The sequence below is a fragment of the Thalassophryne amazonica genome, chromosome 8 (genome assembly GCF_902500255.1).
Source record: "Thalassophryne amazonica chromosome 8, fThaAma1.1, whole genome shotgun sequence".
NCBI lineage: Eukaryota > Metazoa > Chordata > Actinopteri > Batrachoidiformes > Batrachoididae > Thalassophryne > Thalassophryne amazonica.
Window position 1 is genome coordinate 7,194,585 of NC_047110.1, and position 16,332 is coordinate 7,210,916.

Below are 16,332 nucleotides of genomic sequence, written 5' to 3' on the forward strand. Positions count from 1 at the left end.
GTTTGTGTCTGTGCTTGATGTTCTAGTGGAGCTCGGTCAGTGATTAATCCTAGAAGAGTCAGCTGTGCTAGTTTACGTGATCACGGGCACTAACATGTGGCTGTCTCCCTCAGAACCATCAAACAAACAACAAAGACCAATCAGAGATTTCTGAAATACACCAATCTGGATCTGGATCACCTCCAAAATTCAATGGAGTCTTCAATGCCCTAATATCTATCTGTGGTGCAAATTTGGTGAGAATCTGAAGAAGTTTTGACGTAATCCTTCAAAGCGTATATAAAGTGAATCTTGATTCAGAATCCGGATCTGGGTTACCTCCAAAATCTAATGGAGTCTTCCATGCTTCCATGGCCTATTGTGTATCTGTGTTGACAATTTCGTCAAAATACGTGCAGTAGTTTTGATGGAATCCTGCTAACAGACAGACAAATAAATAAACACCAAGGATTTTATTACAACCGCCAACGATGTAATAAATTGTTGGGAAAAATGACCTAAAAACTCTCTGATACAGACAACAAATGAGACACCAGAGGAAACAGGTTTCAGTTTTTAAGATCTTTTGTTATTTAAAGCTTTTAAGGTACAGGTCATACAGAGTACAGGTCTGAAGACAAGTACCCTGAATATTTAGTTTCATGCCACTTACTGGTATACGAGGTCTATTAGATAATAAACTGACCCTTTTATTTTTTTTTAACTATATGGATTTGAATGACGTGTGATTACACCAATCATGCTTGAACCCTCGTGCGCATGCGTGAGTTTTTTCACGTGTGTAAGTGACGTCATTTCCCTGTGGGCAGGCCTTGAGTGAGATGTGGTTGCGCCTTCTCGGCTGAATTCCTTTGTTTCACACGCTGCTCAAGACGGCGCGCGTTGCTTTATCAAAATTTTTTCTGGACCTGTGAGGAATATCCGAGTGGACACTATTCCAGAAATTAAGCTGGTTTTCGGTGAAAACTTTAACGGCTGATGAGAGATTATGGGGTGTTTCTGTCGGTGTAAGGACTTCCCACGGAGCGGGGCGTCACGCAGCGCTTCCAGGCGCCGTTGTCGGCCTGTTTCGACCTGAAAACATCCTAATTTAAGGCTTAATTCACCCAGGACATCGTGAGAGAACAGAGAAGATCCAGAAGAGGCCGGCATGAGGACTTTATGCGGACATTCCACTGTAAGGACATTTTTTAATGAAAGACGTGTGCGCAAATTCGCTGAGTCATTTCCGTGACGACTCGGCGAATCTGTGTGCGCCGCGACAGGAAAAACACCTCCGTGTTGAAAACCATTTGTAAAATTCAGGCAGCTTTTGATGACTTTCAACAAGTGAGTAACTGAGAAATTGTTCAACAGCTTGGGCATGTTCCAACTTGCCCGTTAAGGTTTCCAACGGAGGTGTTTTTCCTGTGGCGACCCCCCGCGGTCGGGTCCGGCCCGACATGCGACTCTGCCCGCACGTTCTTTCATTACAAAATGTCCGTTAACAATGGAATGTCCGAATAAACTCCTCATGCCGACTTCTGAAAGTTCTCTGTTCTCTGAGGACTTACTGCGTCAACAGAGCCTGAAATGTGGAAGTTTTCAACTTGAAATGGGGAGACGCTGCCGCCTCGAAGCGCAGATCGCCATCAGGCACCGTGGACCGTCCTTATGGCGACACTACCAGACCAAAATCTCTCATCAGCCGTTAAAATTTTTACCGAAAACCAGCTGAATTTATCGAATGGTGTCCACTCAGTTGTGCCTTACAGTTTTGAAAAAATTTTCATCAAACAAAGCAGCAGTCTGAGCCATTCCTAAACAATGAAAAAATCGACGAGAGGGTGGACGACTCCTCACTCAAAGACTGCCCACGAGGGTTCAAGCATGTCTGATGTAATCACACGTGATTCAAATCCATATGGTTTTTGAAAAAAATAATAAGGTCGGATACTTTTCTAATAGACCTCATATACCGTCCCAAAGTGTGCCAGTGTTCACTGAATGAAATCATTTGATAGTTAGTATAAGACAGTCCATCTCAGAGTCTGTTTCTGCTTCTTCATCATGCACCGATGAAACAATGTCTCGCCTCATCAATCTTATCTGTACTCTTTGCACCTCATCCATGGCATGGTTCTGCAATACAACCTTTGACATGTAAAACATTTCAATATACTGAGGGTTAAATGCTATCACAGCAAACATAGTCCAGCAGTAACAAAATGGCAATCTATTAGTCACAATCTATTAAAACAATTATAATAATACAATAACATGCTTTTGGAGGGCAGTATGCATTTTCAGAGGCCAATGTTCACGACCAGTTGCCCAAAATGGGATATTCGCCCAAGTTAGATGAGGGCGAATATCTGTCATTTTGGGCGACTGGTTGCGAACGGAGAGTTTCAGAAAATGCATACCGCACGACAACAGCATGTTATTTGCATTATTATCAGTTTTTATTGAGATACACAACACGTAAAGCGCACATAAAAAGTTGGCTTACTTTAACTTTTGTCATGTCGGCTGGCGCACGCTGCTCTCCAAATTCGCCAGTGCGTCCTCATCAAGCTGGCTGCTCATAGCTGCTGTTGTCGTACTATCCATGAGAAAATCATCCGGAATATCCATATTGGGATCAACACACACTTCTCGCCTTTTTAGTTTTTTTTTTTTCCCCCCTCTGAGGACAGTTCTTGGGCTGCGTGCTATGACATCATTTGTTTATGCACAGCGGGCGGGTATAGCCAAATAGCGTCGATGTAAATCTACGATACCGGCCCAGCAACGCCTCGGTAAAGTGATAATAATGGTAAATATATTTGACAGAGCATTAATAAACATTAACTTTTATAACATTTTCCTCCTGTTGAACCACTATAATTTCCACATCGGAATTGTACAATTTCATGGAGATTTTCTGTACACTTGTCACATTTTAATCACAATGATCAAACAGCAGGATCAATATCGTACGCCTCAAACTCATCATCATAGTTGGTAGCATCTTCTCTTGGTTGCATCTGGACATTTTCTGTCACACTTTCATAATTTAGCAGTGCCACATAAACATCACCATGGTCTCGCAGAAGGGAGTTCATCTTCTTGACCTGAGCTTTCAGGCAAGGAGCAATGCAAGATGTGAACTTAGAAATACATATGCCATATAATATTATTGATTTCAGACTCTCTAAACCCATGTTAATACATTGTTGTTGGGTGTTATGTGAAGTTAAGAGCGATGACAGTCAGCAAGTTTGCACTGGGTCAATATGTTCTTGATATCTGCACAGTAAGTTATTGTACTTTTGTTAAGATATTTGTCTGCACCAAAAGTATATCTTGTTAAAGCCAAGCGGCTTTCATTATCTTATGTGAAAAGATGTAAACAGCAGGCAGCGTTTCCACTAAGACAAGGCCCTGCTTTTCCTGGATTTTGGCACCAAATAGTTAGACCCTGAGTTCTTTGGGTCTGTACTGAATCAAGGAGACGCTGGTACAAAAAGGACAGTTTAATTCATTTCATGTAAAGTTAATCATACCAGATCTGGTGTTCTCACCGTCCCGAAGTCACGCAGGAGCTCATTCAGGAATGAGACCCCAAACACAGTTTACAGTAAGGTTTTATAGACATCCACTGACATCACTGATAAAGAAGTGCGTGTGCTTACATGATCAAAAAATGCCGTGTCGTGTTTAGGCCATGTGGCTAACTAGGTCAATCTTTAAAGACGTGAAAAGCAGGGCCTTGTCTTGGCCTCAAGTTTCACTGTGAGCTGTGTCAGGCACGTGTAGGACAAGAAAGACAATTTTTTTGAGTAATTTGTAAATCCATATGTAGTGAAAACTTTGTGTACAATAGTATTCATCCCACCTGTAGAGACATGGCAAGGTCCATGGCTCAAAATAGCCATCCAACAATATAGACCTTCAGGAATGATGGGGCGACTATTGGGTCACACGTGTATATTGTCTTGCTGAAGAGCCCTTTTAGAAATGTTATTGTTGTCCATTCGGCTGCTCCCGTTCTGTTTGGGGTCACCACGGCGGATACAGCCAGATCCGCATTTGGTACAAGTTTTACGCCAGATGCCCTTCCTGACGCAACTCCAGTTTTACCTGGAGAAACACACACAGCCGCTGGTGTTCCAAAGAGGTCTCCCATCCCAGTACAAACCAGATCCTGCACTGCGTAGCCTCTGAGATCTGACGGGATCAGGCTGACACAGAGCAGACCAGCTATTGCCCCTTTAAAAATCCAGTGCTTTTTCAGCTTGGGGTGCGCTTGTTAGCATGTCTGAAATTATTGTCGTGTCTACGTCAGAAGGGATGAAAACTAAAGTAGTATGTTTATGTTGGCCCATCTCTTTTGTAATTTTGTCAGCAAATAAATTCCCTATGGATCTGGAGTCTTTACCGTTAGTATGCGCAGGGCATTTACAGTTGGCTAATTTGTAGGGCAGTGGAATAGCTGTTAACAAGTCCCTGAGAGGGGATGCATGTTGCACCGACTTTCCAGTTGATGTAATCATACCACGGTTACGCCATTGCTGAGCAAATACAAAAATAGAGCAATAAGCATATTGACGTGTGTGCGGCACCTTCAGTGTCGAAGGATGAAACAAACTAAAGAGGCAGAAGCTTGTACTGCAATGGAAGCTGCTCTCACTGCCTGCACACAAACAGGGAGTGCACGAGCCACGGGGTCAAGCCTAGAGGTAAGATCCTATCGCCATGTTTCTGCAAAAGCACTGAAGTCATGAGAACATTTTTGAATAATGTGGCAAAGCTAATGCTAACTGCTCACCAACAATTGTTTTATATCTACAACCCCAATTCCAGTGAAGTTGGGATGTTGTGTAAAATAAATAAAAACAGAATACAATGATTTGCAAATCCTCTTCAACCTATATTCAACTGAATACACCACAAGACAAGAAATTTAATGTTCAAACTGCTAAACTTTAATTTGTGCAAATATTTGCTCATTTTTAAATGGATGCCTGCAACACGTTTCAAAAAAGCTGGTACAGTGGTATGTTTCCCACTGTGTTACATCACTTTTCCTTCTAACAACACTCAAGCGTTTGGGAACTGAGGACACTAATTGTTGAAGCTTTGTAGGTGGAATTCTTTCCCATTCTTGCTTGATGTACGACTTCAGTTCTTCAACAGTCCGGGGTCTCCATTGTCGTATTTTGTGCTTCATAATACACCACACATTTTCAATGGACGACAGGTCTGGACTGCAGGCAGGCCAGTCTAGTAGCCGCACTGTTTTACTACAAAGCCACGCTGTTGTAACGTGCAGAATGTGGCTTGGCATTGTCTTGCTGAAATAAGCAGGGACGTCCCTGAAAAAGATGTTGCTTGGATGGCAGCATGTGTTGCTTCAAAACCCGGATGTACCTTTCAGCATTGATGGTGTCGTCACAGATGTGTAAGTTGTCCATGCCATGGGCACTAACACACCCCCATACCATCACAGATGCTGGCTTTTGAACTTTGCGCTGGTAACAATCTGGATGATGTTTTTCCTCTTTTGTCCAGAGGACAACGTCCATGATTTCCAAAAACAGTTTGAAATGTGGACTCATCAGACCACAGCACACTTTTCCACATTGTGTCTGTCCGGTTCAAATGAGCTCGGGCCCAGAGAAGGCGGCGGTGTTTCTGCATGTTGTTGTTTGGCTTTCGTTTTGCATGTTAAAGTTTTAACTTGCACTTGTAGATGTAGCAACGAACTGTGTTAACTGACAATGGTTTTCTGAAGTGTTCCTGAGCCCATGCGGTAAGATCTTTTACACAATGATGTCGGTTTAGTGCAGTGCCAGAAATGGGTATTCAATGTTGGTTTTCGGCCTTGCCGCTTACATGGATAAAGTTCTCCAGATTCTCTGAATCCTCTGATTATCGACTGAAGATGATGAAATCCCTAAATTCCTTGCAATTTAACGTTGAGAAACATTGTTCTTAAACTGTTGGACTATTTTTTCATGCAGTTGTTCACAAAGTGGTGATCCTCACCCCATCTTTGCTTGTGAACGGCTGAGCCTTTTGGAAATGGTCCTTTTATACCCAATCATGACACTAACCTGTTTCCAAGTAGCCTGTTCACCTGTGGATTGTTCCAAACAGGTGTTCTTTAAGCATTCATCAACTTTCCAAGTCTTTTGTTGCCCCTGCCCCAGCTTTTCATTGGAATAGGGGTTGTATATGCCAATTGAATCCAATGGATGTCATTGTTTGACCTTTACTGTGGACACCAAACATTCATCATGGTCACTTTTTACCAAAATTGGAGTAAGTTTAATTTTTGATCCCTGTACAAACTGGAATGGTATTTGTCATCATTTTTGCTATTTTTACCCTGTAACTCCATAACATTCAGTCATAGATTGTCCAAACTATACCTTTTTGGAATCTTTATGGTCAAATAATGTTTTTAATATGATTGGAGCATTTCCTGTGTAATTCTTCATTAACCCCCACCTGGCTACCTATTGAAAATTCAAGTGGACACTCTGGCTTTTCAAGAGTGATATCTATGTGTACTTGTACCAAATTTGGTGCTTGCATCACCATTCAAAGTATTTTTTCAGTTGTCCACTCCACAAAAAACATGGATGCAATTGTTGCTGTCAAACAGAAAGTCACAAACGCAACACAGACCGATTGTTAAAAAAAAAACATTTTATTGCCATTTTCCACTACGGATTATACAAGAAAAACTGAAGCACCAACAAAAGACTACTGATGTCTGACTCAAATACAAAATGTTTTTTTCCCTTTACTCAACATTCAGCTACAGACCAGATGATTGACAGACCATCACCGTAAGGTCATTAAGCAGCTTTAAGTAATGCAAACTTTATTTACAGGAGGGGAAAAACAATAAACAAAACACTTCATGCGGCGCTCTTTAACCCTACAGATTAAAGAGTCGTAATAATTCAGAGTTTGGTCGACACGGGGTGTTACTGAAGGCATCAGGACGTATTTACACACAAACCAGCTGACTCTCTTCTGACTGGCTGAAATCAGAAATCAGTTTCCTGTGGAGCAGGAAGCCAGCGGCTCTTCATTAGCCGTTTGGACACAAATTCAGTTAATCACATTCAAGTCATCTTCCAACAGTTCAGAACGCTTCTGCTGCACCAAGCGGGTGTGACGGCGCTCAGTTTATTTGCAACACAAAGCTGCTCTGACAGAATGATGTCGAAGCTAGCTATGCTACGCTAGCTTAGCTTCCATGTGTTGAATAATTCCTTCTAAAGTCAGAAAGCGAGGGACGGGCGGTTTACAGGTCAGTTTGAACAGCGTGGGAGAAACGCGTTTGTCGCGCTGTTCATCTACATGACAAACACAAAAAATCCTTCAGGAAGCCTTTTGTACCACAAACACACAGACCTGGTGGTGAGGAGGTGCATGCGCCAAAGTGTGTGCATGTGAACACAGTGACGACAGGTCATTTAATCCCAACCACAAAGACTGTGCATTGCCATGTGGCGCAGTGTGGCATCATGCAGCATGGTGAGTTGCCATGCAGTGCAGCAATTCACCATGTGGTGCAGAGTGCAGAGCTCTCACGTTGAGATACAGGATACAGGAGTTATTTTCCACCGAATCTCGTCTTGCAGCTCCCAGCGGTGAAATGTTGGAGAATGTCAGGCATTAGCATGAGAGCATGACAGCATGTTGAGTCTCACGCCGAGTGCGTGAGACCTGACAGGACCACTTTAACGCAAGTCTCACTCATTCAGAGTGCGACTTGAGAGCTCTGCTGCCTGACGAACAACGAGGAAATCATTATTATTGTTATTATTAGTGATTGGAAAAATAAAGAATCTGGACTCGATAAAACAAACACGAACCTAAGCCAACACCTGTGTAAACCTTCAAAGCCCATCAGGGAAACCATTTGTGTCGGAAAATTTATAAATCAACAGAATCTGAAGAAAAGTTTTATCAGTTAATCAGACGCCACGTGTTGGAAAAGTCATCAGTCACATGCACCACAGAGGTGACATCTGAGCTAGCATGCTAACTGAACACAGCTGAAATGTGCACAGTGATGAAGTCCACCACACCACAGGGGGCACTGTGGAGCACTGCAGTGTTTTCACGCACACAGCAAACACGAAGTCCTGAAAGTGGATTTTATTTTCGTCATCTTTGTGGGAGCACAACACTGCGAGCGCACCAAGAAGATAATGCATTTAGCAAGATTACAGATTAAAAAAACTGATTAAAGTTTGAACATTTAAAAAAAATTACTGTCAAACATTGTGGAGTACTTTAAATCCAACTGCATCAAGAAAAATAAATAAATATAAGTGAACTGAGTATACGTACGTAATCAGATTACTTTAGTAATCTGACGTGTGGTGGACCTGGCTGTTTATTTCAGTCACAGTTTAGGGTTTGTTTCCTTCTTTTGGGGGGTGGAGACTTGTAAAAATTACATTTTCTGCACACAGAGCTGAGCCAGATTAAACAGACTCATGGTGGTCATTATGACATCACAGGCTATGGTGCTTTGATCTGTCGTTATGTGCTGGACGAAGTGCTGCTGCGTTTCCTGGTTCCGCAGCGTTGCAGCAGCTTGTCGACGTACCGTCCATAAAACAGTCTCCCAGCGAGATTTAGCCAGAGGAGTCTGCAGCGGCAACATGTCCGTGACATCATAAACACAAATGCTCATTCAGCCTCAGGTTTGACAGAGTCTAAAGTGCCAGACGAGTGTGTGGGCACAGCCTCTAACAGTGAGCAGCTGCAACCAGCCGACAGTAAAATGATGAATGACCTGAATCCACGTAAAACACACAGGGAGGTTATTACACTGTTATTAGCACACAAACACTTCCTGACCGGGCACAGAGCCGCGATGCACGGCTTTGCTGCTTTATTGAGATATACAGAGCAGACAGGAACCTTTTGCTTTTGTGATGACTGGATGCGTGCAGCATCATGAAGTCACAGTGAGGTCATAGGTCACACCCTGAGACCACAGCTGAAACCACATTATGAGCTCAGGACGCCGCGGCCTCAGTGACTCCGCCCAGAAAATCAATCCCTGTATGTAAGAGGGTTTTTACTTTTCTGCCTCTGTACAACTAAAACAAAGATACTTGTTACTGTGCGGCAGATGTGCTGCTCGCTGCTGTTTGTTGTATTTTTTTCCATTAACATGGGGGTGGGATTAGTGCACGGTGCTTCAAGCGACTTCCTGCTATCAGCTGAAGGCTTCCACAGGGTGGCAGCAGAGATCATGTGGTCTCACTGCCGGTTGCTCTTTATCCTCTCCAGCCGTTTCTTCAGGTCGTCCAGGTTGGCGGAGGGCGAGGCGGAGCGGGTGTGCAGCGGGGAGTGCGCGCTGTGCTCCTGCTGGTACAGCTCCCGGGACTCTTTGAGCTGCGACAACTTGCTCTGGAGCATGTCAGTGGAGGAGGCCACCGACGGCTTGGACGACAGCAGCGAGGAGATAGGAGGTCGCTGCTGCGGCTCCTCCTCACCAACACCCTGCTGCACCTGCAGGGGGCGATGACACAGCACCAGAAACAATGATTTACCAGCATATCAGAGCAAATGAGACATTTCACAAAGTGCCACACCCCACACGCCACCATACGAGTGGACATGTGGTCAAAAATAATGTGTGATGAAATAACCTCTGCACCGAAAAGCCCAACAGCTCTGTTTAAATTAGAGTTCATCTTGTCACTTGGGATAAAGCTATATTAATTGATCATTATTGATTTTGAACAAGATCAATTGCTAATGAAGTAATTAGTGTAATGGCACAGGTTAAGCTAAAAACAGTCGTAGTGAACAGCTTTTTGTAGGAACTGAAGAGGCCAAAATGTCAAGTTGACATAATTTAGTGTGGAGCTCATTCTGTCAGACATCGTCCTCATCAGCAGTCCAGCCGTAACCATCCAGTGATGAGCTGGACTGACAGAGCACAGCAAGGCTAAGGTAAGTGGCTAATTGTATAATTAGTTGCTTTAAAAAGTTTATTTACATTTACTGATGTAAACATGCACCAGTGTAAGGTCTCTGTGCTACCGGACATTTTAAAAGACATTTTTCAACTCTTCAACAGCTACAAGAAAGGCACCGTGAGCTCTGTGTCAGACGCCGAAAGGCACCGTGAGCTCTGTGCCAGACGCCCAAAGGCACCGTGAGCTCTGTGCCAGACGCCCAAAGGCACCGTGAGCTCTGTGCCAGACGCCCAAAGGCACCGTGAGCTCTGTGTCAGACGCCCAAAGGCACCGTGAGCTCTGTGTCAGACGCCCAAAGGCACCGTGAGCTCTGTGTCAGACGCCCAAAGGCACCGTGAGCTCTGTGCCAGACGCCGAAAGGCACCGTGAGCTCTGTGTCAGACGCCCAAAGGCACCGTGAGCTCTGTGTCAGGCGCCCAAAGGCACCGTGACCTCTGTGTCAGGCGCCCAAAGGCACAGTGAGCTCTGTGTCAGGCGCCCAAAGGCACAGTGAGCTCTGTGTCAGGCGCCCAAAGGCACAGTGAGCTCTGTGTCAGGACGCCCAAAGGCACAGTGAGCTCTGTGTCAGGCGCCCAAAGGCACAGTGAGCTCTGTGTCAGACGCCCAAAGGCACCGTGAGCTCTGTGTCAGACACCCAAAGGCACTGTGAGCTCTGTGTCAGACGCTCAAAGGCACCAAAGGCACCGTGAATTCTGTGTCAAAGACAGAAACAAATGGTTCACTGGTAACGGTTGCAGAGTGTCTGAGCTTTTTCAAACGAACCCTTGAATTGTTTTCCAGGCCTTGTCTCTGTCGGAGGATCTTCAGTCTCTCGTAGTAAACAGCTGGTTTCAGCTCTTCATTGTTACTGCTGATGGTGGACTCCCCAGTGTGCTGAGGGATCACTGCGCACGCACAAACACACGCGGTTAGGTTAGGTTAATGCGCTCGTGTCTGAGAAGCCGCACACAGCACAGACACCAGACTGGATGTGGTGGCACCACCTGAGGTCTGGATGCGAGCTTTGCCCTCTCTCTCAGACTCGATCATTCGAAGGCCTCGCTCCACGTAGCTCTGGAAGAACTGTGAGGTGTTTTTAAGGAAGGGCTCCAGGTCTGCATCCGAGTACTTCTGTTTGTATTCATATAACTCTGTCAAACCCTGGAACAACATTAGATTCTTTAGTGAAACACATCTTTAAATTCCTTTGCTTTTCCTTTGTGTAAAATTACAAAGGAATCAAATGAAATATTTAAAATCAATGGATTTTAATTCCAACTTATTCACACATTGACACAGTGATTTCAGAGTGGAGCTGAGCTGACCTCTTTGGTGTTCTCCTTGGAGCCGATCTTCTTAAAGATTTCAGACAGAATGTCACTTACTTTAGCCTTTGACATCCGATCCTCCTAAAAACATAACATCCAACAAACTCGTGTTACTTCAATGCCACATTCATGTGACTCTGAAAGGGGACACACATTACACCAAATGAAATCAGGGACTGAAGAATTCAGTAAAAACTGTGACTACAGTCATAAATTATTACAGCAGTGTAGTGAACATTCATTTGCATAGGTATGTTTGCCGTGGGAAAATGACGTACTTTGAAATGTAATCCTAAATTAGCAGATTGACTGCTGCCATGTTTAAGCACCTTGTCCATATAGTGTTTTTTCCTGGCCGAAAACCACTGAAAAGGTGCCAAGAAACACTTTATCCTCGCACTTCACCTCAGCATTTTAACAATAAAAAGCTTTTCTTGTGGGATTTGTTTCTATAACAAAAACAGCTATTGACTGGCTTCTATTGCACAGAATGATAAAAGCACACACCCTCAGCAGGAGCATGCCTGTTCAATCTGCCATCACAAATGTGTGTGTTTTTTTGTCTCTACTGTGATGAAGTCTGTGTGACATATCAAATGTATGTAGTTAGAGCAGCGCTGTCGTTCTGCACACGCTAATCACACACTGCGTGTAGGGCTCCATGGTGCCTGGGGAGCACCAAAAAAAAAAACAAAAAAACAAAAAACAAAAACTAGTAACTACTAGTAACGATATGTCTAAAATTTGTGTAATGTTAACAGGTGTAAGCAATACAAACATAACAGGAGGAGGAGGCACGCAGGCAGGAGGGAGTTTTCCACTGATGAAAAAAGGCTGTGCATCTCAGCGCTGCACTACAGCTGTCTTCTCCCAGCCTAGGAGAACCGCGTGCATAGACTGATTGATCATGCAGGTAACCATCCGGACTGTGCACTGGAATCATTGTTGCCACATCGGAATGTTTCCAGGTATTTTTTTTTTAAAGAAGAAAACGGCGCTATTCTCGCCTTTAACATTTCAGGAGAGTGAAAGTATAATGACTTAGAAGATTAGTGGGGGATTTTTTTTCTGCTGTTTTTCACTTGAATCTTCCAGATCCTGACTGTATTTTTTTAAGCCACTGCATCACTTTAATAGTGTCTAGTGCGACCTCACACGGATCATTCTTGGAATCATGTTTTCTGGAATTAGTCTACAGAGAGCTGAATGATCTTTTGTTTCCAGTCAGGGTTCTGAAACACTTGATGCTTTAAATTCCACAGGCAATAAAATTCCCACCTATACTCTCTCTGGCTTTCGCGACGAATGACTACAGTCTCAGTTGTGAGCGGGTCTTGCGCTACACCTCCTCTCATGGCTTACGCGACCAATGTTGGCCTTGCATGGTCGGGCACAGTAGTGGCACGGGTAGCTGTCGGCTGTAGCAGGGACAGGGTCATGCCGGTGTCTCGCTTTCCAGCCTGCTACCAAGTCCTGTTCTTGCTTGGCAGCGCCTTTGTGGATGGCCGATTTCCACGCGCTTCGGTCTGATGTGAGGGTCTCCCATGAAGCTGGGTCAATTGCATAGTCTTTCATGGTCAAATTGCAGACATCCCTGTATCGCAGCTTGGGGCAACCTACTGGGCGACGTGCATGTGCGAGCTCTCCAAACAAAAGCTGCTTGGGGATCCGGGAGTCATCAATCCTCTGCACATGACCAAGCCATCTCATTCTGCACTTGCTCAAGATGGAGCTAAGGTTTGTGGTGCCTGCTCTCTCCAGCACACGTGAGTTGGGCAACCGTTCCTGCCATTTATGTTGAGGATTTTCCTCAGGCATCTAAGGTGGAAGGAGTTAAGCTTTTTCTCCTGGCTCTTATAAATTGTCCATGTTTCAGAGGCATATGGGAGAATGCTAAGCACACAGCTGTTATAGATCAGGAGCTTTGTCTTTGTCGAAAGGTATTTGTTATTCCAAGCCTGTTTGGTAAGCCTCCCGAAGGTAGTTGCCGCTTTACCGATGCAAGCATTTAGCTCCTCCTCCAAGGATAGTGTTGCTGTGACAGTGGAACCCAGGTAGCATAATTTTTGCACGGCTCCCAGTGGTTTGCCATCGATCTCGATCATCCTTGGTGTAAGGTCTCCTTGACGCAAGAACACAGTCTTTTTGATGCTGATGGCTAGAGAGAATGCTTTGCAGGTCACATCAAGCTGGTTGATCATGCTGCAAGTCATGTTCACTGTGGGTCACAAGGGCTGCATCATCAGCAGAAAGGAGGTCTCTCAGTCGCTTGTCTGGTTTTGGTCTTTGCCTTCAGTCTAGAAAGGTTGAAGATGGAGCCATCGCTTTTCCAGTGCAGTATTACATTACCAGGTGTTTCAGCGAAAGCTGTTTGGAGGAGCACTGTAAAGTAAATGCCAAACAAGGCTGGGGCCAAGACACAGCCCTGTTTCACACCACTCCGCACACTGAAGCTTCATGATCTATCACTGTCGAAGTGCACTGTGGCTTCCACCTATTCATGGAAGGACTTTATCAGGCTCAGTAGAGTTGGGGGGCGTCCTATGGTTTGAAGGATGTGAAATAGGTCACTGTGACTCACTGTGTCAAATGCTTTTGTTAAGTCTACAAAAGCAATGTGTAGTGGCTTCAGTTGTTCTCTGCACTTCTCCTGTAGCTGTTTCAAGGAGAAGATCATGTCGATAGTTGACGCTTGGATCAAAATCCGCACTGACTTTCAGGTAGTACCCTTTCAGCCAGGATCTGCAATCTCTTCAGGAGGACTCTGGCAAATGTTTTTCCTATGATGCTGAGAAGCGATATAACCCTGTAATTGTTACAGTCTCCTTTGTCATCTTTGTTCTTGTACAGCGTAATTATGTTTGCATTTCTCATCCCGTGGGGGATGGAGCGCTGGTTCCAACAATTGATGAGGAGTTGGTAGAGTTGTGGGAGGATGGCAGTCTTGTTCAACTTCAACAGTTCTGCGGGGATGGCATCTGTTCTGCAGGCTTTTCTGCTGGATAAGCGGTCGATAGCTTGGCTGAGTTCATCAATGGTGGTATCGCATCCAGCTTAGTCATTATAGGGAGGGATTGTAGTTGGGTTCTTTCATCAAAGTGACGTTCAGTTGAGTATAAGTCAGAACACTGTTCTATGCAGCAATCCAGTTGCTTGGATCTGTCATGGATAAGTTCACCTGCTTTGGATTTCAGAGCGGCAACTTTGCATGGCTGAGGTCCAAGAGCGATTTTCAAATTTTCGTGCATGTGCCGGATGTCCCCACTGTCATTTGCTTCTTGGATCTCTTTGCAGAGTTTGGTCCAGTATTCATCTGCGCATCTTCTGGAAACCCTTTGTAGTGTTTGTTTGGCCTTTTTAAGCACATCTTTAGTTGCAGGAGAAGGGTGGTTCTTGTGTGCGAGCAGGGCTTCTCCTTTGGCCTCGAGGAAGGGCAGGAGGGTTTCTTGGTGCTCTACAATCCAGTCATGTTTGATGGTGTACTTCTTCCCAAAGTCATCCAGCGATGCTTCGTAAAAAGCTAAACACATGATTTCCCGGGGATTGTCTACTTGCTGAATTTTGCGGGCTTGGTGACCAGTCTTCTCCAGGAATTTTGACTGGAAACATCTCTCATCTCCAAGTCATGCATGCTGACAGCTTGTCAGATCTTGTGGTGTGAGGCTTTTTGCGGGCCAGATTGATCTTTGAGATCACCAAAGAGTGGTCGGTGTTGCAGTCAGCACTTTGGTATGATCTTGTTATTTTCACCGTGTTGAGGTGCTTCCTTCTGACCAGGATCATGTCAAGTTGATGCCAATGACCAGATCTAGGGTGACGCCAGGAGACTTTGTGCATTTCTCTGCCATCAAAGTATGTGTTTGGGGCACATACTCGTAATTGCCTCGCTGCACAGAGCTCAAGCAGTCTCTGTCCACTGTCATGTTTTTGCCATTTTGCCAGTTCCAAAGTGGCTAAGGCAAGATGGTCAGGGATCACTATCTGCTCCAACACGGGCATTGAAGTCACCGAGGACGAAGAGGTAGTCATCATCGGAGGTAAGGTCAATGGCTTGGTTCAGCTTGTCAGAATTTGACTTTCTGGACCATGTCTGCATTCAGGGTTGGAGCATGAGCACAGATGATGGTTGTCATTGCATCGTGGGTGGTCAGCCTCATGATATGACACATTCAGAGATGGCAGAGGGGGTAATGGTCGAGTCTAGTAGTTTATTGCTCACAGCAAAACTGACTCCATAAAGGCGGGGTTCTTCAGGGCTCAGACCTTGCCAGAAGAAGGTGTAGTTTTCTTCTTTGACCTTGTCAGAGCCAGGCCGTCATGTCTCTTGGAGGGTTGCCACATCCACCTTGAGTTTGTGGAGTTAGCGGTCAACTATGGCAGTTGTTCTGATGTTAACAGGAGGGCCCTCTCCAAAGCCAGGACACAGAGTCCTGACAGTCTATGTAGTCCTGACAGTCCATGTTCCAAGTCGTAGCCGGGTGGACTTCTTCTTTTTGGTTTGGTGTCTGTTGGGTACTTGGGCTGTGGCTGCTATTCGACTTTTGATCTAGTTCTCTGCACCCAGGGGAACACACAGCCATGACGGAAAGGCACCTTGCTGACCAGGGGCTGCCTGGTTTGAGGCGGGCGGTAGCCAATCGCAGCACCTGAATAGTCACTCCCATCACTCCCAAGGCGCTCTCTCTTACGCCAAATCTAGAGAACTTTTAACTGCATCCTCCATGTTTGCTCCTCATGGTCCCGGAGCACAAGCAGGGAGTGTCCTCTCCCAACACCACACACAACTTTGCCTGGGCCAAATTCGGCAGAGATGCTGTGCCCAGGTTTCATCTCCGCCCTCTCGGCCACAATGACTGACTCAACAGAAGGACGAAGTCAATACATGATGAGGGCCAACACGACTGCAGGAGCTGCCATGGCCAGGACTTCAGGCTGGTCTACCTACGGGACTCCACTCTGGATTTTTTTTTTTTCAATGTGCTCTCCTTTAGTCTTATGCTATCCCTAGCTAAACCACAAGACAGTGTGCCTATTCA

The 16,332-nt window shown here is 45.0% G+C and overlaps 1 protein-coding gene across 3 annotated transcripts in view; it reads right to left on the bottom strand.

Moving 5' to 3' along the window:
• Positions 1-6,658: 6,658 nt before the first annotated feature.
• ckap5 (cytoskeleton associated protein 5) overlaps positions 6,659-16,332 on the bottom strand; it is a 250,007-nt gene continuing 240,333 nt past the window's right edge. For all 3 annotated transcript variants that reach the window (XM_034175712.1, XM_034175711.1, XM_034175713.1), the window contains 4 exons: positions 11,294-11,377; positions 10,973-11,129; positions 10,752-10,873; positions 6,659-9,516 (listed from right to left, as the gene is read on the bottom strand). In XM_034175712.1, the coding sequence (XP_034031603.1) occupies positions 9,265-9,516; positions 10,752-10,873; positions 10,973-11,129; positions 11,294-11,377 (615 nt within the window). In that variant the 3' untranslated portion in view covers positions 6,659-9,264. The remainder of the gene's footprint in view (positions 9,517-10,751; positions 10,874-10,972; positions 11,130-11,293; positions 11,378-16,332) is intronic.